Source organism: Hyperoodon ampullatus (assembly GCF_949752795.1).
Source record: "Hyperoodon ampullatus genome assembly, chromosome: X".
Classification (NCBI taxonomy): domain Eukaryota; kingdom Metazoa; phylum Chordata; class Mammalia; order Artiodactyla; family Ziphiidae; genus Hyperoodon; species Hyperoodon ampullatus.
In genome coordinates this window covers 64,343,765-64,366,449 of record NC_136913.1, presented here as the reverse complement: position 1 = coordinate 64,366,449, position 22,685 = coordinate 64,343,765, and the positions used below count along the sequence as shown (strand labels likewise).

Genomic DNA, 22,685 nt, shown 5'->3' with positions numbered 1-22,685 from the left:
ACTAAGCTGACTCAGGGGAAAGGGAAGAAGAGAGGGAAGGAGGGAGCGCCCTGCCAATGGACTTACCCAAGCAGCGACTGCAGCACTACGTGTTAAGCATATTGTTCAAGCAGCAGTCGGAGGATGGGGCTGGATGACCTTTAAGTCATTAGATGCTACGGTTCGCATCTTTCACATTGCGTGTCTGTGTGCTCGCGCGCGCGCGCGCGCGTGCGTGTGCGTGTGTGTGTGTGTGTGTGTGAAGTTGGGAGGGAGGGGACAAAGAGAGAGAAACAGAGACAGAGATCAGAGACGAGATGAGGCGGGACGCAGTGCGGTAAGAACAGATGGGCGGACCCAAATTTCTTCCGCTTTACAGTTTTGCAGAGGTCTAGCCCTGCATCTAGTGCTGTGGCAAGGGGGTGGGAGAGGAAGAAAGAGGAAGGACTGCACTCCCTCTGAGCGTGTCCAGCCTCGACTGCCTGACGGATCACTTTCCGCTCCAACACCGCCAGTTCCTTCTCGCCGTGACTCATGCCTATTGTGCCAGGCAGGACGCACTCTGCCCTGCAGCCCCACAGGTGGTATCGACTAGGGGAGACTGTTCCCGCCAGGCTAAGCAGTGGAGCGCCGCACAGCGCGCCTTCCCGCCTCTCAACTGCTGCCCCAGCAGTTCCGACCCAGCGCCAGCAGGCCTGCTCGGTCGATCTTCGAGCCGAAGATGCGGCGGGGCTGGAAGATGGCTCTGTCCGGGGGGCTACGGTGCTGCCGCCGTGTACTTTCCTGGGTGCCTGTGCTTGTTATTGTCCTCGTCGTGCTCTGGTCCTACTATGCCTACGTCTTTGAACTCTGCTTGGGTAAGTGGAGCTAGCACCTAAGATGGGGAAATTATGCTCCCCCTCTGTTCTTAGCCCTCACACTGCGGTTTTCCTTTAGCTCCCTGGAGAGCTCATGGTCTCCAACCTCTGGCTTCCCACAGTATTTCTTGCGGCCTGCCACGAGGGTCCCGCCATGTCACCATCGCTTCCTACCCAAGGTTTCTTACATTATTTCCTGGCCCTACCCACAAGAATTTACTGGCTTTTTCCACAGGACAACCACTTGTGCCTTGTGCTCTGGTTCTGGGGGCTCCCATCCTACTGAGTTGAGGAAACAACACACCCTGTATACTTAAACTGTCCACTTACACTATGAATCCCACCAATTCACCCAACTAGAAGCCCCACATTTTCCCATTCCTTCCTACTAGGCATCCCAAAATATTTCCTGTACTCTCTTACTAGCTCGCCTTTATCCAACACTAGGATTCCTCTTTTTCCCGTGATCCTCTCAAGCCAGCTGAAGTGATTCACATTTTTCTGCCACTTGGGACCCCACAGTACACCTTGTTCTATCCCACTGTGGTCTCCCCTTTTCACAAAGTAATAAGCCCTCCATTCCTCTTTCCCTGTGGCGTCAACATTTTCTCATCTTCTCCAGAGGAATATGAGTCCTGCAGTACATCCTGTCCTGTCTCATGCAAGAGGCCCTGATTTTGTCACACTGGAGCTCCGTGTAGTCTCCTGCCTGCCTGCTTTGAGGTGTTTTCACTCCTTCCCATTTGGGGCCTCACATTATTTTCTGAACCTCATACTAGTCACCCTGCTTTATCACACTATGGTCCTGCTTTGTCCACTGTCTTCTCACACTAGAGTATCCTCATTACCCTCCCACAAGGGTTCCCACAGTATCCCCCACACCCCTTCCAAGGGCCATTACTTTTCTAATGATCATCTCCCCTTGCTATCTTTTTTGAAACCTACTCTCTACCTCCTGCAATACTCTTCCACTGTTAGCCACACGTTTTGCCATCCTCTTCGTCTGGGTTCTTATTATTATCTTCACTTATTTTCCTCTAGGATTGCACTTGTCCCTTGTCTTCTCGAACTAGGGAAACACCATCCTTTCCTACCGGGGTTTCTAGTATTTCCTGCCCCTTCCAATGGGAGCCTCATTTCTTGTTCCCTCTCTTTAGACCACCCTTTTATAAATCCGGGGTCTCCTCTTTGTACCCTGTCCTGTAACACCAGGGAGCATTTCATCCCCTCCATATCTATAAAATGGTTCCCACAGTGTATCTTCTGCTTTCAAACTCAGAATTCCACAGTATTTCCGGACCCAAATCTCAAGACCCTATCCCACTTGGATTACCCCCAGCCCCCTATCTCTATAACTAATGGCTTTATAGTGTTCTAATCAATTCACAGTGTAGTCTTCATGGTATATCCTGTCTCCTCACAAAATAGCCTCTGCTTTTCTCATAGTGAGATCTCCCCTTGCCTCTCACATTGAAGAATCCCTATCTCTTCTCAAAGGAGATTCCACTAAGTTATTGTGACTTCAGTACTAGAATCCCACTTCTAATACCCTTAAAACTGTGTTCTACAATGTTCCCTGTTCATTCAGTGTGAGGTCCCAGTATATTTCCAATCACCTCACATTAAGACTCCTATTTGTCCTGTTGGACATCCCCGCACAGAACACCAGCCTGCACAGTGTTTTCTTAACATTTTACATCAGATTCCATTATTTAAAAACCAGAAGGGTAAGGTAGCATTGGTTCCACCAGTCCATCCTGTCATCTTCACTTGACAATCATTAACAAATGAGTGGCCTTGGTTTCAGAAAGGTTAGATCAAATTTTCCTAAACTCACATATTTAGTAAATAATATAGAATCGGATATCAAAGCTGCCTGATAACCAAAGCAACACAACCAAAACAACAGATTTGAGTTTCAGTATGACTCAAAAGGTAATATTAAGGACCTAACTTCTTTCTAAAAACAGAACCTGATGTCTTTCTCCCTAATATCAGGTTAGAGCTGAAGTCAAAAGTGGTATTTTTGTCTTATAAATCTGAGTTTGGATTCTGCCACTTACTAATTAGGGTACCTGATGCAACTTACCTAATCTCTCTCAGCTTCAGTTGCCTCACGTGCACTTTGCTTATATAGTTGTTCATTCATACCACAAATACTTCCTTATCACCTACTATATGCCATTATAGCATTGTTATGAGATTTAAATAATATGGTGCATGAAAAGCATACATCACAGTTGACAGCACATTGTAAGAGCTCATTAAATAATAACTTGTTATTACTATTATTAATGAGGATATAAGATTCTGCTTGACTCAAGAAAATAAGCTTAGACTTTAAACGGGGAGAAAAGTAACAGGATCCATTTTTTAAGGTACAATTCACATAACATAAAATTAACCATTTTAAAGCATTCAATTTGGTGACATTTAGTACATTCGCAATGTTATACAGCCATCACTAATATCTAGTTCCAAAACACTTTCATCACCCCAGAAGAAAACCTCATAGGCATTAGACAGTCACTCCCCATTCGCTCCTTCCCCTAGTCTCTACCAACCACTAATCTGTGTTCTGTCTATGGATTCTGGATGTTTCACATAAGTGGTATCATACAGTATATCTCCTTTTGTGCCTGGCTTCTTTCAATTGGTGTAATGTTTTTGAGGTTTATTCACATTGTAGTATGTAACAGTACTTCATTTCTTTTTATAGCTGAATAATGTCCCATTGTATACCACACTTTATCCATCTTATCCATTCATCCCTTGATGGTTGATGGACATTTGGGTTGTTTCTACTTTTTGTCTATTCTGAATAGTGCTGCTATAAACATTGATGTACAAGTATTTGTTTAAATACTTGTTTTCAACTCTTTTGTGTAAATACCAGGGAGAGGGGTGGTAAAGCTGGGCTGTATGTTTATTTATTTTTTTTTATTTTTTATTTTTTGCGGTACGCGGGCCTCTCACTGTTGTGGCCTCTCCCGTTGCGGAGCACAGGCTCCGGACGTGCAGGCTCAGCGGCCATGGCCCACGGGCCCAGCCGCTCTGCAGCATGTGGGATCCTCCCAGACCGGGGCACGAACCCGTGTCCCCTGCCTCGGCAGGCGGACTCTCAAACACTGCGCCACCAGGGAAGCCCTGGGCTGTATGTTAATTCTATGTTTAACTTTTTGAGGAATCTCCAAACTATTTTCTACAATGGCTGCACAATCTACATTTCTATCAGTAATGTTGGAGGGTTCCAATTTCTCCATATTCTCACCAAAACTTGTTATTTTCCTTTTTTTAATTATAGCCATCATAGTGGGTATGATGTGGTATCTCACTGAGATTTTGATTTGCATTTCCCTGATGACTAGTGATACTGAGCATCTTTTCATGTGTTTGTTGGCCATTTGTATATCTTCTTTAAAGAAATGTCTATTCAAGTCCTTTGCACGTTTTTAATTGGGTTATTTATCTTTTTGTTGTTGAATTATAAGATTTCCTTATGTATTTTGGATACTCAACCCTTATCAGATAAATGATTCACAGATACTTTCTCCCATTCTGTGAATTGTCTTTTCACTTCCTTGATAGCATCATTTGATACACAAAGTTTTTAATTTTGATAAAGTTCAATTTATCTATATTTTTTACTTGTGGCCTATGCTTTTGGTATCATATCTAAGAACCCATTGCCAAATGCAAGGTCATAAAGATTTACCCCTGTGTTTTCTTCTAAGAGTTTTATAGTTTTATCTCTTACATTTAAGTCTTTGATCCATTTTGAGTTCATTTTTGTGTATGGTGTGAGGGAGGAGTCCAGGCTCATTCTTTGCATATGGCTATGCAGTTGTGCTAGCATCATTTATAGAAGAGACTATTCTTACCCCATTGAATAACCTTGACATGATTGTCAAAAACCAATTGACCATAGAGCTCTGGATTTATTTCTGTACTCTTAATTCTGTACCATTGATTCGTTTGTCTGTTCCTTTGCCAGTACCACACTTGTTTTGATTACCATAACTTTGTTTTAAATTTTGACGTCAAGATGTGTGAGTCCTCCAACTTTATTTTTCTTTTATAAGACTTTTGGCTAGGGTCTCTTGCAATTCCATATGAGTTTTAGGATCAGCTTTTACACTTCTGCAAAATATTCATTGGAATTTTGATAAGGATTGTACTGAATTGTGTATTGTTTTGAAGAGAATGCCATCTTAAAATCAAGTTTTCCAATCCATGTGCATGGGATATCTCTTCATTTATTTAGGTCTTCAGTCACTTTCAGCAGTGTGTTGGAATTTTAAGTGTATAAGTCCTGAGCCTCCTTGGCTAAATTTATTCCCAAGTATTTTTTTGATGCTATTATAAATGGAATAGCTTTCTTAATTTCCTTTTCTGATTGTTCACTGCTAGTGTATTTAGAAATAAAACTGATATGGAGTGTTGATCTTGTGTTCTGCAACTTTGCTTGAATTTGTTCATTGGTTCTAAGAGGGTTTTATTTGGTGGATTCTTTAGAATTATTTATACCTAGAATCATATTATATGCAAATAAAAATAATTTTATTTCTTTTTTCCAATTTGGATGCTTTTTTTCTTTTTCTTGCCTAGTTGCACTGGCTAGAACTGTCAGTACAATGTTGAATAGAATTGATGAAAATCAACATCCTGACCCTATTTCTTAGCTGAGGGAGATTTCAACCTTTCACCATTGAGTATGCTGTTAGGTGTGGGTTTTCCATAAATGCCCCTTATCAAGTTGAGGAACTTCTCTTCTATTTCTCATTTCTTGAGCATTTTTTTTTCATGAAAGTGTGTGGAATATTGTCAAATGCTTTTCTAGCATCAATTGAGATGAATGTGTGGATTTTTTCCTGCATTCTGTTAATGTACTGTATTACATAATTGATTTTCATGTGTTGAATCACCCCTTATATTTCTTGGGTGCATGTCACTTGATCATGATGTGTAATCCTCTAATATGCTGTTGAATTTGGTTTGCTAGTAATTGCTTGAGTAGTTTTGCATCTATATTCATAAAAGATGTATGTAGTTTTCTTTTCTTGTGATGTCTTTATCTGGCATGGGTGTCAGGACAATGCTGGCCTCATAGAATGAGTTAGAAAGTGTTCTCTTCAATTATTTTTTTTAACTTTTTGAAAATAATCTTTAATGAGGAACTTGAGCTTGCTTTCACAAACTTACTGTTTAATATGGGGTTTTATATTTGAAATGGCTGTACATAAATCGTAATCAAGATTTTAATAGTTAGCATTGGAACACATATGTTGTAGCAAATGGCAGAATAATGTCTTTTATTCCTCAGCTGGCAGAAACTTCCCCCTCACCACTAGCCAGAATTTATATAATTTGCTCTATTTAAGTTGTTACTTAAGGGTAAGATGATTCTTTACTTAAATCCAGCAGCTTTTCTTTTTCTTTCATAGACAAATATAATATCTTATGATAATGTGAATGGATTTAGAATGAAATCAAATTTGATCATATTAGTTTTTCTAAATAATAATGAAGTTTTCCTTAAGCCTACAGCTATTGTTTTTTTTTTTTTTTTTTTTTTTTGCGGTACACGGGCCTCTCACTGTTGTGGCCTCTCCCGTTGCAGAGCACAGGCTCCGGAAGCACAGGCTCAGCGGCCATGGCTCATGGGCCTAGCTGCTCCATGGCATGTGGGATCTTCCCGGACTGGGGCACGAACCCGTGTCCCCTGCATTGGCAGGTGGACTCTCAACCACTGCGCCACCAGGGAAGCCCTGCTATTGGTTTTTAATCATTTTTAAGATTCATGTATTAGTCTTGATTATTATCACCAGTAAATAACATTAACCCCACTTATCCAAAGAACTGCATGAAAACATATAAATGTGGATGGACAAAGTTTATGAATTCTCTTCAATTTTTTGTAAGAGTTTGAAAACGATTGGTGTTAATTCTTTAAATATTTAGTACAGTTTACCAGTGAAGCCATCTGGTCTTGGCTTTTTTCTTTGTTGGGAGGTTTTGATTACTGATTCAATCTTTTACTTGTTAAAAATATGCTCAGATTTTCTCTTTCTTCTTTTGTCTGTTTTGGTAGTTTCTGTGTTTCTAGGAATTTATCCATTTCATCTAGGTTATCCAGTTTGTTAGCATAAAATTGTTCCTACTATTCTATTATAATCCTTTCCATTTATGAATGTTCTCTATTAATATCTCCACTTTCATTTATGATATTAGTAATTTGAGTCTTCCCTTCTTTTTTCTTGTCCAGTCTAGTTAAAGGTTTGTAAATTTTGTTTTCTTTTCAAGGTCCCAACTTTCAGTTTCCAGAGTTCTGCAAAAGTTGATTCTGACAGTTTCTGCCACTTCATTCATGGCCTTTAGGGAAGGACAGAAGCCTGGAATTCCCTACTCTGCCATTTTTGGTGATTAACAGTATCCATTTTGAAATTAAAATTAAAAGGTCCAGGAAATAATTCTACTGAGAAGCTAGAATTTCTTCAAAGAGAGTCAGAAGACATGAAAACTGATAAGGCAAAAAAACAGAAGGAACAGTTTCTAGAAACCAAGTTTCTATAGAAGTAACAGCTATCCATTTAAGCCTATATGAATCATGGTATTCTTATATCTAAAATAGTTTTATAACTCATCCATATATGAAACAGTCAAAAGCATCACATCTGAGTAGTTAAGTATCATATGAAACATCTAAAATAAGTCCAATGATTCTTAAACCTGGCTGATAATCATAATCACCTGCTGAGTTTTTTGTAATACAGATTCCTACACCTCCACCCAGAGATGTGTTATATGAAGGGGGCCTTAGACTCTATATTTTTATCAGTTCCTTAGATGGGTATTAAAATCATCTAGATTTGGGAATGGCTGCTGAAAAAGTAAATGAATGGCTAGTATGAGTAACTTTTTCAGAGGAGTACATGAAGACTGGCATGATTAGTTGGCTTTCAACAAGCAGAACATAATGAGAAATGTATCTAGGTTCTCCATTTCAAATTCTATTCTCTCTCCTAACCTAAAGTATAAGAAACATCTATTGGAAAAAGTGAGTATCAAATATATTCATTTTGACATTGAATACATTATTTTAAAACCATCCTATTTAACTTTGGGATCAATATCATAAATAATTTTAAAAATAAGACTTGTTTTGTCCCAAACTATTATAAAACCTAAGCTCACTGAACAGTTTACCTTTTTCAGAAAAATAATAAATAGCTAACAATAATTAACTACCTATTATGTATCAGGCACCCAAGTACTTTACATGTATTTTATAATTTAGTTCCTATAACAACCTTATAACATAAATTAATTTATCCTCAGTTTATGGATGAAAAAACTGAGGCACAAAGAGATTAAATAATTAATCACAGAACAAGTAAGTGACAGAGCCAGAATATGAATACATACGATATTCATCAGTGATGATTGCTAAACATCACTGCAATAAACTCCCTTCCCAAATGAGTCGTCAATTAAAAGAGAACTTCATGGTGTAACTAAGCACTCATCTCACTAGACTCATATTTTCAGCCTTCCCACTCTCCTTCCACAAGTCCTTTTGAGCTTCACTAATTTGGTAGCCATTAGCCATATGTGGCTATTAAACACATGAAATATGGCATCTGAATTGAGATGTGCTGGAAAACTTAAAATATGCACCAGATTTCAAAAATTTAATGCAAAAAGAAGTATGCAAAATATATAGTTAATAATCTGTGCAGATAACATGTTGAAATGATATTTTTGATATATTGGATTAAATAAAATATATTATTAAAGTTAACTCCACTTTTTTATTATTTTTAACTTTAAAAAATGTTCCTACTAGAACATTTAAATTACATGGTTTGTATTATATTTCTCTTGGACAGCACTGTTGTAGAATTTCTTCCATGTCCTTGGACTAACATTGTTGACCATCCGCATATAGTCCCAAATTACGTTTATTCTACCAATACCCTTCTGTGAATTCTAAAATGTGTCTATTTAAAGGAAGTCATGATATATGCTTTCGTTTGAAACTAGTTGTCTTTGATGAAAAGCCCTTGCATATATTCTACCCTTCCATACCTTTTCTCCATACTTGGTTGCAAAGAGTCAGTAAACAGGTAAAAGAAAAGAGGAGAGAGTAAAAAAAAAAGCTATTTGATGATAACCCCAGTCACTTAACTTGCTGGGTAGTGAGCTAAAATTTGAAGGAACAGAGCAGGTGTATAATTACACATATCACCACATCACTCTATAATCATGCATGACAAATTACCCATTGTATGGCTAAGTGTACATTTCCCCAAGAGATTCATGAGAAAGGATTCATTTTAGAAAAGTTTAGTCATTTTCATTTTAAATATGACTGAAGTATCTTAGTCTTTTCCTTTAATAACGCAAAAGGCAATATTAGAAAAATAAAGGAAAGGCAGAACTACCAAGATAAGTGCCACAATGTTTTAGAATAAAGACCACTTTTTTTTTTCTCAGAAGTATGTAACTTCTAACAGGGAATTTTACAAGAAAATATTTTTCCCTTAGACTTATTGACTCCGTATAGATTTTAGGAGTGAAAAGACTTTAAAAGTCAAGTCCAATACCTAACTAATGTCTAAATGTCCTACAGGACATTTCCAAGTGTTTATAATGGGAAACTTATTCCTTCCCAATCCTGCCAGTCTGGCTGCCCATCGTTATCATCATCATCATCATCATCATCATCATTATCTTCTCTTTTATTGAACTGAAATGTGTTGACCTGCAGTTTTTACTCATTGATTCTATTTCTGCCCTCTGTTCTTGGATCATATAAACCAATCCCACTTGCACATGATGGTCCTAAAATTACTTAAAAACATCCCCCACCTAGAGACTTCACAGGTCCCCACCCATTTTTCTCTTATATACATTGTCTCATTCCAATATCTGCAAAGCACTGGATGTTCTCCTTCCCTCACCCACAAATGCTCTAGCAAGTGACCAAGCAAATGGGAGTTAGGATCTCCACTTTTTGTTTTGCAGTAATTGTTCATCGATAGAGGTAGAAGGAGATATACCAAACAGCAATTTGTCAACTACTCTTTATTAATATTGTTCTCCAAGCAACTGTGCTCTCTCTAGTTCCATTTTAAAGAGATGTTATTAACCCAATTCAGGGCCTAGTGGGACTGATGTAGTCACACAACATGTATGTGCAAAACCATGAAGTCCCATGTTGGCCCATCAAGACTTCTTGTTTCCACTTCCATTTGTCAAAGTAGAGGATGTGCTTCTGTCAATCATTCTTAACCAGGATTCTCTAACTGAAAAGAAAAAAAAAAGAAATTGGTATCAATCTCCAGGCCAGTGTATTAGAAAAAAGAGGACATCATCTGGTCGGATTTTTAGCACAGACAAAATGGAACAGTTTTAACAAAGTCCATTCAAAAGATCATTACAAGGAGCATTTTTTAAAGACTCAACAAAATAGACCTGCAAATAAAGAGGAGAAGTTATGACTAATGAAGAACCTGAGGAAATAACCCCTAGAGTATAGTCTCATTCTCTGTTTGGATTTTTCCCCTTTTCTGATCCTTAAGAGTTTAACAATGTGTATGAAAACTACTTTAATTTAATAGCTTCTCAAGATTGAGATCTATGCCTTATAATTTCACTTTACCTTAGCACCTAGTACAGATGCACACAGATGTTGGTGGTGAGTAAAGACAGGTAGGCCCCATTTTGTACAAATGACATTCTGAACAGAAGTTACATATATATCACAGTAAGCCAACAAGGAATGATTGGAGAAGGTAGACATAATACATGGAAAAAGTCCTGGAGACTGGAATATAGTCCCAACTCCACCACTAACTTGTTCTGTGACCTTGGACAAATCATATGATATGACTCTAGTCCATTTTTCGCATCTGTAAATGAGGCAGATAAACAAGATAATCGCTAAAGTCCCTTCCAGTTCTAATATTCTATGAAATCTTCATTCAAATATAATAATTAATATTCATTAAGTACTTGCCTCGTGCTACATACTATTCTAGACAGCATTTACATACATTAACTCATCTAATTCTCAAGTAACCTTGTGAGGTAGGCAATGTTATGGAAGTTAAGGAACTTACCCAGGGTCACAAAATAGTGCAACTGGGCTTCTAACCCAGAAAATCTGACATCAGAGCTCGCATGCAACCTCTACACTATATTGCCTCTAAATATACAAGAGAAACTTGGTTTTTAAAGATGTTCTACAGTGAATACTTTGGGAAAATGAATAGTCATCTCCTAATTTATCATCTTTTAAGTTCTTACTGCCATGTTATATAGCTTGAGTGTTTCCCATTTGTTGGCTTTTTAAAAGTCAGATTATCCTTGTATTTGTTGAATGAGTAGAAATTCTTATTCAAGGTTTAAAATGAAGGAAGGTAGCAAAAGATAGAATTTAATCATCCTTGCCTTCTGTTATGTTAGCAGGCTGGTGGTTTCCTAAAGTATCATTGAATAAATTACTAAAAATGATGCTACGGAAAAATGCATTAGAAAAATAATGTTTCTAAGTATCACTAATCTTGACCTTTCTCTCTCTTTTCACAGTGACTGTCTTGAGCCCAGCAGAAAAAGGTAAGCAGGTATTATAAATTGTTTTGGTCAGGACTGCATCCCTCTTTCTGTCTAAAAGTGAATTACATTAAAGCCTAAAAATTGAGCAACTCTCCCAGGAATACACTGAGGTTAGTGGAAAGTTTAGGATAATGATTTTTAGGAAGCTTACCCAGAGATAGAGCAGAACATATTTTAAGTAGCTCCTCTGGCTGTAGGACAGGAATTTGAAGTTACCAGGATTTATGATAGAAAAGGGCACAGGTAGCCACTCTGTTTGCCATACTAACCCTAGGCTTTCTCTTGGTTCATCACTATTGCCCTAGGTACCTTGCCTTTCTGCCCAATTCATTCCCTCTTCAAGGCATGGAGTAAGGGCCCCACAGCAGGGCTTTTAAGGGCTAAGTCCTTCACCATCACAGTTCCAATATATTTGCTATACTACTCTTCACTCCTCACCCCCATCTTGGATTGATCTGCAATTTATACTACCATTCTAAACAGACTGAGGCATTCTTCATTAAAAAATGTGTAAGCTAAACATGTGTCTTAACAAACCTTTAGTTTCACATTATTTTATCAGGTATAACAATAAGTATTCATATAGCCACTTTTCATTCTCACTTCATGGGAATTGTTGTAATTCATTAACTACATAACTTTCATATTATGCTGTTTTAAAGCTGCAGTTTGCTATTACTCATTTAACAGAAGTGTTGGCTCTAGAGACAATAGAGCAGAGTGGTAGGAAGATAGTAGAGCATTGTAGTTAAAAGTATGAGAACTGTCTAAATTCAAATCCTGGCTCCACTACTTCCTAGTAAATTATTTGACCTCCTTGTGCTCACTTTATTCATATGTAGAATAGAAATAATAATAATACCTATTTCATACAGTTATTATGAAAATTTAATGAGGTATGCACGTAAAGCCCTTAGAACAGTGGTGAATAAAGCACATACTGATGACTTAATAAATGTTTGCTACTTTTGTTACAGCCTTAGAGCAAGTCTTGAGTTGCCTCTTATTGTTATGGATGGTTCTTAAAGTCAGAGATCATTTTCTGTATACATATATAAGTATTTATAAATAAATGTCATTTTCCACAATAACCTTTCAAGATAAGTTGGGTGGGGGCCTAGATGATGCTCCACCATAATAGGAATAATGACAATATTATTGTTATTATTATTGGAAACTACAACTTATTGTGCAGAGTACCCTGCTAAGTATTGTGTGTGTGTGTGTGTGTGTGTGTGTGTATAATCTTTCAATATTTACATCAACACAATGATGTAGACATTCTTATATCCATTTTATTGAGAAGGAAACTGAAGTTTAGAGAGGTTAAGTAACTTATCCCGGGTCATCTAGCTAGTAAGTGGTAGGATGCAAACCCAGAACTACCTGATTTCAAAGTCCATGCTGTTAAGCAAACCTATACTTGTTCTTTTTACTTTTTAGTGTACAACTCCCTCATTTGCTTAGTTGACCTCCTTACTCAGAAAATTGATGCTCAAATGATCATTTTTCTAGTGTCCAAAGTAGTATATTTTCATTTCTTGTGTGTTGTCAATGAACTCAACCACAACAGTGTAGAGTGTCATTTGTAAGCCAAACTCAGTTCAAAGCTTTTCTAATAGCATCAATCCAGTTACCAGAATTTGAACTCTTTAGGAAACTGTTACCACAATGTATGATTTTAAGGTCCCTCTGACTCTAGAATTCTGTAATTCCAAAGCACTTCTCTCCTGATAGCTCTTAAATTTATCAAAACACTAAAAAAATAAGATTAGACTTTGCTTCTTTATTCTGAAGTGGGGTGTAATGGGACAAAGCACAGGATTTAGGGACAGAAGATGTGGGTTGGAGTTCCAGCTCTATCATTTACTAGCTCTATGACCTTTGGTAAGTAACTCAACTTCTCTGAACTTCAATTTCTGTAAAATAAGGCTAGTTTAATAACATCTTACAGATTTACTGTAAGCTAGAAGGAATAAAAGTATATAGGAGTAAAATATGTAGCATTAAACTGCTTTGTAAATGTTAAGTATTAACAATCTCATTGTAACATTTTTTTATATGTCAGGATTCTCAACACAGTAGAATCCATAAACTAAAATTAGATTCAATTGTAGCCAGAAGTTTGAAAGTTAGACTTGAAAAGAGCTTCTGAACACTAGGGCAGGTTACTAGGAGATGCCATGAAAACTATTCAGGAAGTACCAGGCACCCAGCTATCTGGCATGAATCAGTGAGCCTTGCCTAGAAGCAGACCAACAGGCCTAATGAGTATCTGAAGTCAGTTCTAACCATGTGAATCTGTGACTTCTTTCAAATTATACTACACTATTAACTTAGAATACAGTACAACATATGACTTCCAGTAGGAACATTATTTGGCATAAGCAAAGAAAACATAAGGGACAAAGAAATGAAAGCCTCAAATCACGTAACCTTTTATTCATTATTCACAGCTTAGGAAAACCATAGTCAGACATACTGCAAAAGTTTTTCCATTTCTTGTCTGCTTAATGGTTCCTCTACTGGGTTGAAGAGTGTCCCTCCAAAATTCATGTCCACCCAAAACCTGTGAATGTGAATTTATTTAAAAATAGGATCTTTGCAGATGCAATCAAGTTAAGATGAGGTCACATTGGATTAGGGTGGACCCTATGGCTGGTGTCCTTATAAGAAGAGGGAAATTTGGATACACAGATACACACAGAGAGAAGACAGCCATGTGAAGACAGAAGCAGAGATTAGAGATTTGTTGCCACAAAGGAACACCAAGGATTGCCAGAAATGACCAGAAGCTAGGAAGAGACAAGGAAGCATCCTCCCCTGGAGCCTTCAGAGAGAACATGGCCTTGCCTATACCTTAATTTCAGACTTCTTGCCTCCAAAACTGTAAGAGAATAAATTTATGTTGTTTTAAGCCACCCAGTTTGTGATAATTTGTTATGGCAGCTCTAGGAAACTAATACACTTCCTGATAAATTTCAATCTCTAATGCACTGTTAAGTAGCAAATTAGCAGACTTTGGTGTCAGATGTACCAAGGATCAAATCTTGACTTTGCCGCTTACTATATATATGACCTTGGGGAACTTAAGCTAAGTTTCACTTTCTTCCTCTGTAAAATGGGAATAACAATACCTACCTTTCATGGTTTAAAGCACTAAATGAGATGATGTATGTAAGTCTCTTGGCATAGTGCATGGCATATGATAAGTACAAAATAGGTAGTAATAGATACTATTATTATCAACATTGGAAAGGACCTAAAAGATCTTTCTTCTAAGAAGGATAACATATTTCAGGACTATAATTCCAACTACTACCCTTGCAAATATATTGTCAAAATCCTTGCACTCATATTTTGTAAGTAGAACAGCTGAGACCCCAGGAAGTAAAATATTTTGACCTAGTCATGCTGATTCTAGTGCACAGAAAGGACTAAAGCTCAGATCATCTGAACCACAGTCCAGAATATTATATATTATGTCATCCTTGATTATACAGGACTCAGAAATTCTTTAAGGCATGAGGCCGTCTGTTCTTCCATAGACCGTACTAGAAAACACCATATTTGCTTTCATAAGAGTGTTTTGCATGGATGATCTCATTCAGCATCTTACTATCTGTATTTTGAAGATCTTGAGTAGAAGGTCTTCCCTCCTCTACTCCTAAAGTGAGGCTATGGGATAAACTAGAGGTTAAAAATTTGGTAGAGTCCAAGGATTGGTAAGGCTAAGGGATGAATTTAGAAATGAGATTAGGCACAATCTGTCAGGCAATCCACATATAATCAAGAGTAATGTATTGACCACAGTTGTTCATCTTCAAAAAGGGCCATCAATCATTTTAAGCAAACGTTTAACTCATTATCTGAGAATTCATTTGTATTTTGAATGTTTTGCACACTAAATTCTCTAGTTTCCCATTTAAAGTTAAAAATGATTGTAATTATTTACCTTTTTAGAAATAGGTGCAATTCCTAAATAATAGAACCGTTATGGGCTGAATTGTGTCCCCTCAAAATTCATATGTTGAAATCCTAACCTCCAGTAACTTAGGATATGACCATATTTGGAGATAGGGTCTTTAAGGAGGTAATTAAATGAAAATGAGGTCACTAGGATGGGCCCTAATCAATATGACTGGTGTCCTTATAAGAAGAGGAGATTAGGAAAAAGACACACACAGAGAGAAGACCATGTGAAGAGACAGGGAGAAGATCACCATTTACAAACCAAGAGGAGAAGCCTCAGAAGAAACAACCTTGTCGACACCTTGATCTTGGACTTCCAACCTCCAAAATTGTGAGAAAGAAAATTTCTGTTGTTTAAGCCACTTAGTCTGTAGTACTTTTCATTGCAGCCCTAGCAAACTAATAAAATAACTTATTCAGGTTTCCATTTGAAAACTCTGCTTTGTGTCACTTTTTAAAATTATACTAACCTTAATTTATTGGTGATATATTAGACACCATCAGGGTGAGAGGACATTGGGAAGAAAAAGTTTGGGCCACAATATGATCTTTTATACTCACCTCCATACTGTATAGGGAATCTTCAATTTATTTTGTTGTTGTTGTTCTTGTTTTCCTTTTTTAAAATTACAGTATAGTTGATTTACAATACTATATTAGTGTCAGGCGTACAACAGAGTGATTCAAAATTTTTATAGATTATGTTCAGTTTATAGTTCAGTTATTCCCTGTGCTAGCTATACAATATATCCTTGTTGCTTATTTACTTTATACATAGTAGTTTGTGCCGCTTTATCCTCTACCCCTATCTTGCCCCTTCCCCCTTCCCTCTCCCCACTGGTAACCACTAGCTTGTTCTCTATACCTGTGAGTCTGTTTCTTTTTTGCTATATTCACTAGTTTGTTTTATTTTTTAGATTCCACATATAAGTGATAACATACAGTATTTGTTTTTCTCTGTCAATGACTTATTTCACTAAGCATAATACCCTCCAGGTCCATCCATGTTGTTGCAAATGGCAAAGTTTCATTCTTTTTTATGGCTGAGTAGTATTCCATTGTGTATATATATATATATATATATATATATATATATATATACACCACATCTATATCTGTTCGTCTGTTGATGGATACTTAGGTTGCTTCCATATCTTGACTATTGTAAATAATGTTTTTTTGGGTTTTTTTATTGGAGTATAATTGCTTCACAATGGTGTGTTAGTTTCTGCTTTATAACAAAGTGAATCAGTTATACATATACGTCTGTTCCCATATCCCTTCCCTCTTGCGTCTCCCCCACTCCCACCCTCCCTATCCCACCCCTCCAGGCAGTCACAAAGCACCGATCTGATCTCCCTGTGCTATGTGGCTGCTTCCCACTAGCTATCTACCTTACGTTTGGTAGTGTATATATGTCCATGCCTCTCTCTCGCTTTGTCACAGCTTACCTTCCCCCTCCCCATATCCTCAAGTCCATTCTCAAGTAGGTCTGTGTCTTTATTCCTGTTTTACCCCTAGGTTCTTCATGACATTTTTTTTCTTAAATTCCATATATATGTGTTAATGCTGCTATGAATATTGGGGCGCATGTATCTTTTTCAATTAGTGTTTTTGTTTTCTTTGGATATATACCCAGGAGTGGAATTGCCAAATCATATGGTAGTTCTATTTTTAGTTTTCTGAGAAACTTCCATACTGTTTTCCACAGTGGATGCACCAATTTACATTCCCACCAGCAGTGTATGAGGGTTTCCTTTTCTGCACATCTTCACCAACATTTGTTATTTGTGTTCGTTTTGATGATAGTCATTCCGACAGTTGTGAGGTGACATTATGGTTTTGATTTGAATTTCTCTGATGATTAATAATGTTGAACATCTTTTCATGTGCCTGTTGGCCATCTGTATGTCTTCTTTAGGAAAATGAATATTCAGGTCTTCTGCCTATTTTTTAATTGTTTTTTTTTTGATATTGAGTGTATGAGCTGTTTATGTATTTTGGATATTAACCCCTTATCATTTGCAAATATTTTCTCCCATTCAGTAGGTTGTCTTTTCATTTTGTTGATGGTTTCATTTGCTGTGCAAAGCTTATAATTTAAATTAGGTCCCATTTGTTTATTTTTGCTTTTGTTTCCTTTGCCTTAGGAGACAGATCCAAAAAAATATTACTATGATTTATGTCAGAGTGTTCTGCCTACATTCTCTTCTAGGAGTTTTATGGTTACCAGTCACATTTTGGTGAGTTTATTCACCTAATTCATTTTGAGTTTATTTTTGTATATGGTGTGAGAAAATGTTCTAATTTCATTCTTTCACATGTAGCTGTCCAGCTGTCCTAGCCCCACTTATTGAAGAGACTGTCTTTTCTCCATTTTATATTCATTTTTTATTGAAATATAGTTGGTTTACAGTGTTGTGTTAGTTTCAAGTGTACAGCAAAGAGATTCAGTTATACATATATATATATATATATATATATATATATATATATATATATACACTTTTTTTTACATTCTCTTCCATTATAAGTTATTACAAGATATTTAGTATAGTTCCCTGTGCTATACAGTAGGTCCTTGTTGGTTACCTATTTTATATATAGTAGTGTGTATATTTGAATCCCAAACTCCTAATTTATCCCTTCCACCCTTTCCCCTTTGGTAACCATAAGTTTGTTTTCTATGTCTGTGAGTCTGTTTCTGTTTTGTAAATAAGTTCAAGTGTATCATTTTTTTTTAGATTCCACATATAAGCAATATCATATGATATTTGTCTGGCTTACTTCACTTAGTATGATAATCTCTACGTCCATTCATGTTGCTGCAAATGGCATTATTTCATTCTTTTTTATGGCTGAGTATTCCATTGTGTATATATACCACATCTTCTTTATCCATTCATCTGTTGATGGACACTTAGGTTGCTTCCATGTCTTGGCTATTGTATATAGTGCTGCTATGAATATTGGGGTGCATGTATCTTTTCGAATTAGAGTTTTCTCTGGATACATGCCCAGGAGTGGGATTGCAGGATCATATGGTATCTCTAATTTTAGTTTTTTAAGGACCCACCATACTGTTCTCCATAGTGGCTGTACCAATTTACATCCCCACCAACAATGTAGGAGGGTTCCTTTTTCTCCACACCCTCTCTAACATTTATTTTTGTAAACTTTTTGATGATGGCCATTCTGACTGGTGTGTGATACCTCATTGTAGTTTTGATTTGCATTTCTCTAATTAGTGATGTTGAGCATCTTTTCATGTGCCTTTTGGCCATCTATATGACTTCTTTGGAGAAATATCTATTTAGATCTTCTGCCCATTTTTTGATTGGGTTTTTTTTTTATATTGAGCTTTATGAGCTGTGTCTATGCTTTGGAGATTAATCTCTTGTTGGTCGCATTGTTTGCAAATATTTTCTCCATTCTGTAAGTTGACTTCTTGTTTTGTTTATGGTTTCCTTTGCTGTGCAAAAGCTTTTAAGTTTACTTAGGTCCCATTTGTTTATTTTTGTTTTTATTTCCATTACTCTAGGAGACGGATCCAAAAAGATATTGCTGTGATTTATGTCAGAGAGTGTTTTGCCTTTTTATTTTTTGCTCTAGGAGTTTTATGGTATCCAGTTTTACATTTAGGTCTTTAATCCATTTTGAGTTTATTTTTGTGTATGCTGTTAGAGAATGTTCTAATTTCATTCTTTTACATATTCTGGCCTCCTTTGTTGTAGATTAATTGACCATAAGTGCATGGGTATAATACACTATTTTATATTTATTATTGTAAAATTACTTTGTAATGAGGATTTGGGAACCAGACAAAAGCTCTCTTTATGGGCTAACCGACTTCTAAAAGAATATTATGTTGATGTTAATATTAGTGTAACTATAATAATTATATATAATTATAATAATTAGTATCAATATGCTGATTTATATCAATATAATTTTGTTACCAAAATAATGCTTATTGAAAATTTAAACTAAACAAAAATATGTAAGATAAAAAATAATGTCCTCCTCACACTCCCCCCTCCCCTATCAATTTCTATTCACAGATAACTAGTATATTTGGTTTGATTTGTATCCTTCTAGATCTTTCTCTCTGTATTTACATATAAACATATGATTATGGATTTGTATAATTTGTTTAGGATTGGTTGTTTTTTAGTCTGGATGATACTGTGCATATTTTCCTATGATTTACTTTTTTCACTTAATAATATATCATAAAGGTCTTTCCATATTAGTATATACAAACATATTTCATTTTTTTAATGACCTCAAATTATTCCATGGCATGGATATATTGATACTATGATTTATTTAACCATTCCTCGATGATGAACTTAAAAAACAAAACTTTATTGTTTTCCTTGATTATAAAGGTAATAGAACCTCATAAAATGCAAACAGTATAGAAGTGGATAAAATAGAAAGTGTAAGTCCTTTGTAGTCACTGCAGAGGTTAAGGATGAAGCAAGATTCAGTGGTGTGTATAGTACACACCACTTGATAAATGTTTTAAAAAGTGATTTTCCTCCCTTACATTTTGACAAGTCTCTTTTGCTATAGCTACATCTATATGTACCATTTCAAAGATATGACTCTCCCAAGCTTCAATTTGCTCCTCCCCAGTGAGCTGGGCTGGAACTTCCATGCTCCTGTGCCCTTCCCAATATGTCTCCTGCAGCCCCCACTTGTATCTGGCTACCATTTGGTGCAGGAATGTATGGAGCCAAAATGGTGAGATCTATGTGTGTGAGGAAAGATCATCCAGAGTTCAGCCAATGCTAGGTTTCAGAGACATGATTTTGCTTCCTACCCTAGCTGTGTACCTGTCAACACTGTTTTCAGTCATACAGCCTATAACTTCTAACACATTTAAATGTGGCTATGAGGAAAATAAGAATATTAGACTGGAAGTAAGAATAAATAGCTAACTGTTATAAAATCTACGATGAAAAGACATCAAAGGAAAAGGCCCATGTAATCTCTTATTTATTTAATTTCTTATTTACTTATTTATTTTCTTTGGGTGTTAAACTAAATATTTTGATTATTATCAGTTAACAGGTGAAGGGACTGGAGGCTAAAGATAACTAAGGTCACTTAACTATTAAAGAGTCATAATAAATACTACTTCAAGTGCACTTAATGTGTGCCAGCTACTGCTCTAATGTGCCTTAGGTATATTGATTCATTTAATTCTCATTTACAGCCCTATAAAGTAAGTATTATCATATGCCCATTTACAGATGAGAAAACTGAGTATAGCGAGTATATTAGTTTGCTAAGGCTGCCATTACTAATTACCATAAGCATAGTGACATAAACCAACAGAAATTTATCCTTTCATGGACCTGGAGGGCAAAAGTCTGAAATCAAGGCATCAGCAGGCCATGCTACCTCCAGAGGCTCAAGAGGAGATTCTGAATCTTATCTTTTCCAGCTTCCAGTGACTGCCTTTGTTCCTTGGCTTGTGGCTGCATCACTTTACCTTGGAAAAGGCCCATTTTTAAATCTCTTTGTTTTTTGTTTTTGTCAGGTTTGTTGAGATATGATTTACATACAATAAGAATCACACCTTATTAGTGTACAGGTTGTTGAATTTTGACAAATGTATACAATGATGTAAACACCACTATCATCAAGGTACAGAATATTTACATTACCCTCAAAATATCGCCTCTCCCCAGAGTTCTCTGACTTTCCACCCTGGTGACCAATAATCAGTTTTCTGTCCCTATAGTTTTACCTTTTTCAGAATGTCATATAAATTGAATATTACAATGCAAAGCTTTTTGTATCTGGCTTCTTTCATTTAGCAGTATGCATTTAAGATTCATCCTTGTCAGTGCATGTATGAGTAGTTTGTTCCTTTTTATTGCTGAGTAGTGTTCTATATAATAAATGTAGTACAGTTTGCTTATTCATTCACCAGCTGATGAGCATTTGGGTTGCTTTCAGATTTTGGCTATTATAAATAAAATTGATAAGAATACACATGTACAGGCCTTCGTGGAAATGTGTGTTTTTATTTCTCTTGGGTAAATACCTAGGAGTAGGATTGCTGGGTTGTGTGGTAATTTTATGTTTATCTTTATAAGAAACTGCCAAACTGTTTTCCAAAGCAGTCCTACCATTTTATATCTCCATCAGTGATATGAGAGGTCCAGTGGCTCTGTATCTTCACTGTCACTTAGTGTTGTCAGGATTTTTGTGTATGAAGTGGTATCTCCTATGGTTTTAATTTACCCTCTGTAATGACTAATGATAAGCATCTTTTCAGGTGCTCGTTTGCCATCTGTATATCTTCTTTTAAGAAGTGTCCAAGTCTTCTGCCTAATTTTTTTGAGTTGTTTGTCTTATTATTGAGTTGTAAGAGATCTTTAAATGTCTAGATACAAGTGTCTATGTTTTTAAGCAAATATGATTCCTCTCCATGGGAAAAAAGTTAGGATCAGCAGGAGGGTGTTACCAGGAAACATATTTCTGCTTAATATGACAAAGATGTGTCTAACAATCAGAGTTATCCAGCGATAGAATGGACTCCCCGAGAGTTGATAAGTTTCCCGTGACTTCAGGTGTTCAAATGAAAGTTGGGTGACCAATTGTTAGGGATAATGCAAAGCAGATTTATTCATCATGGAGCCTGCTGGACCAAATGACATCCAAGGGCTCTTTCTAATCTAAAATTTTATAATACTAAGATAAATCAAGTCAACATCATATTAATGAGGTAGAGGTCTTATTGGTTGTATAAACAAAAGGAAATAGATTCTGAGGGAACCAAGCTGGGATTATGACAAACCCTACCACTTCCCCAGCCAGTGAAAAATTGTCTCACAAATCCCTAGCCATCATATAGACAGTAAAGCGTCTCTGTTCTGCTTCAGCGTCCTCTGTGAATACCCCTGACAACATGGGGGCATTGGGCTATACTTAATCCAAATGATACATACAGAATGATGACATCTCAACTATCCATTTTAAACCGGGAAAGTAGACAAAGATAATTCCCCAAGGAATGTTGCTCTGTGTACTTCTTTATCCCCAAGATGAAAGAATCAAAGAAATGTTAAGTATATATTATCAAGAAGAGGACTGGAAACAAACCATTTTCCTCTTTTTGAACAAAACCATGGTGTGTCTGTCCCTAAAGTCTGTGCAATTTTTACCACCATATGTCAGAAAACAAATCACTAAGATTTAAGAGGAAGGATGGGAGAGGAAGAAAGCTGATGTTAATTA

The 22,685-nt window shown here is 36.5% G+C and overlaps 1 protein-coding gene across 1 annotated transcript in view; it reads left to right on the top strand.

Moving 5' to 3' along the window:
- Positions 1–700: 700 nt before the first annotated feature.
- ZDHHC15 (zDHHC palmitoyltransferase 15) overlaps positions 701–22,685 on the top strand; it is a gene marked incomplete at both ends in the record, with an annotated part of 104,218 nt that continues 82,233 nt past the window's right edge. The window contains 2 exons of the mRNA XM_079727310.1: positions 701–836; positions 11,430–11,456. Of these exons, the coding sequence (XP_079583436.1) occupies positions 701–836; positions 11,430–11,456 (163 nt within the window). The remainder of the gene's footprint in view (positions 837–11,429; positions 11,457–22,685) is intronic.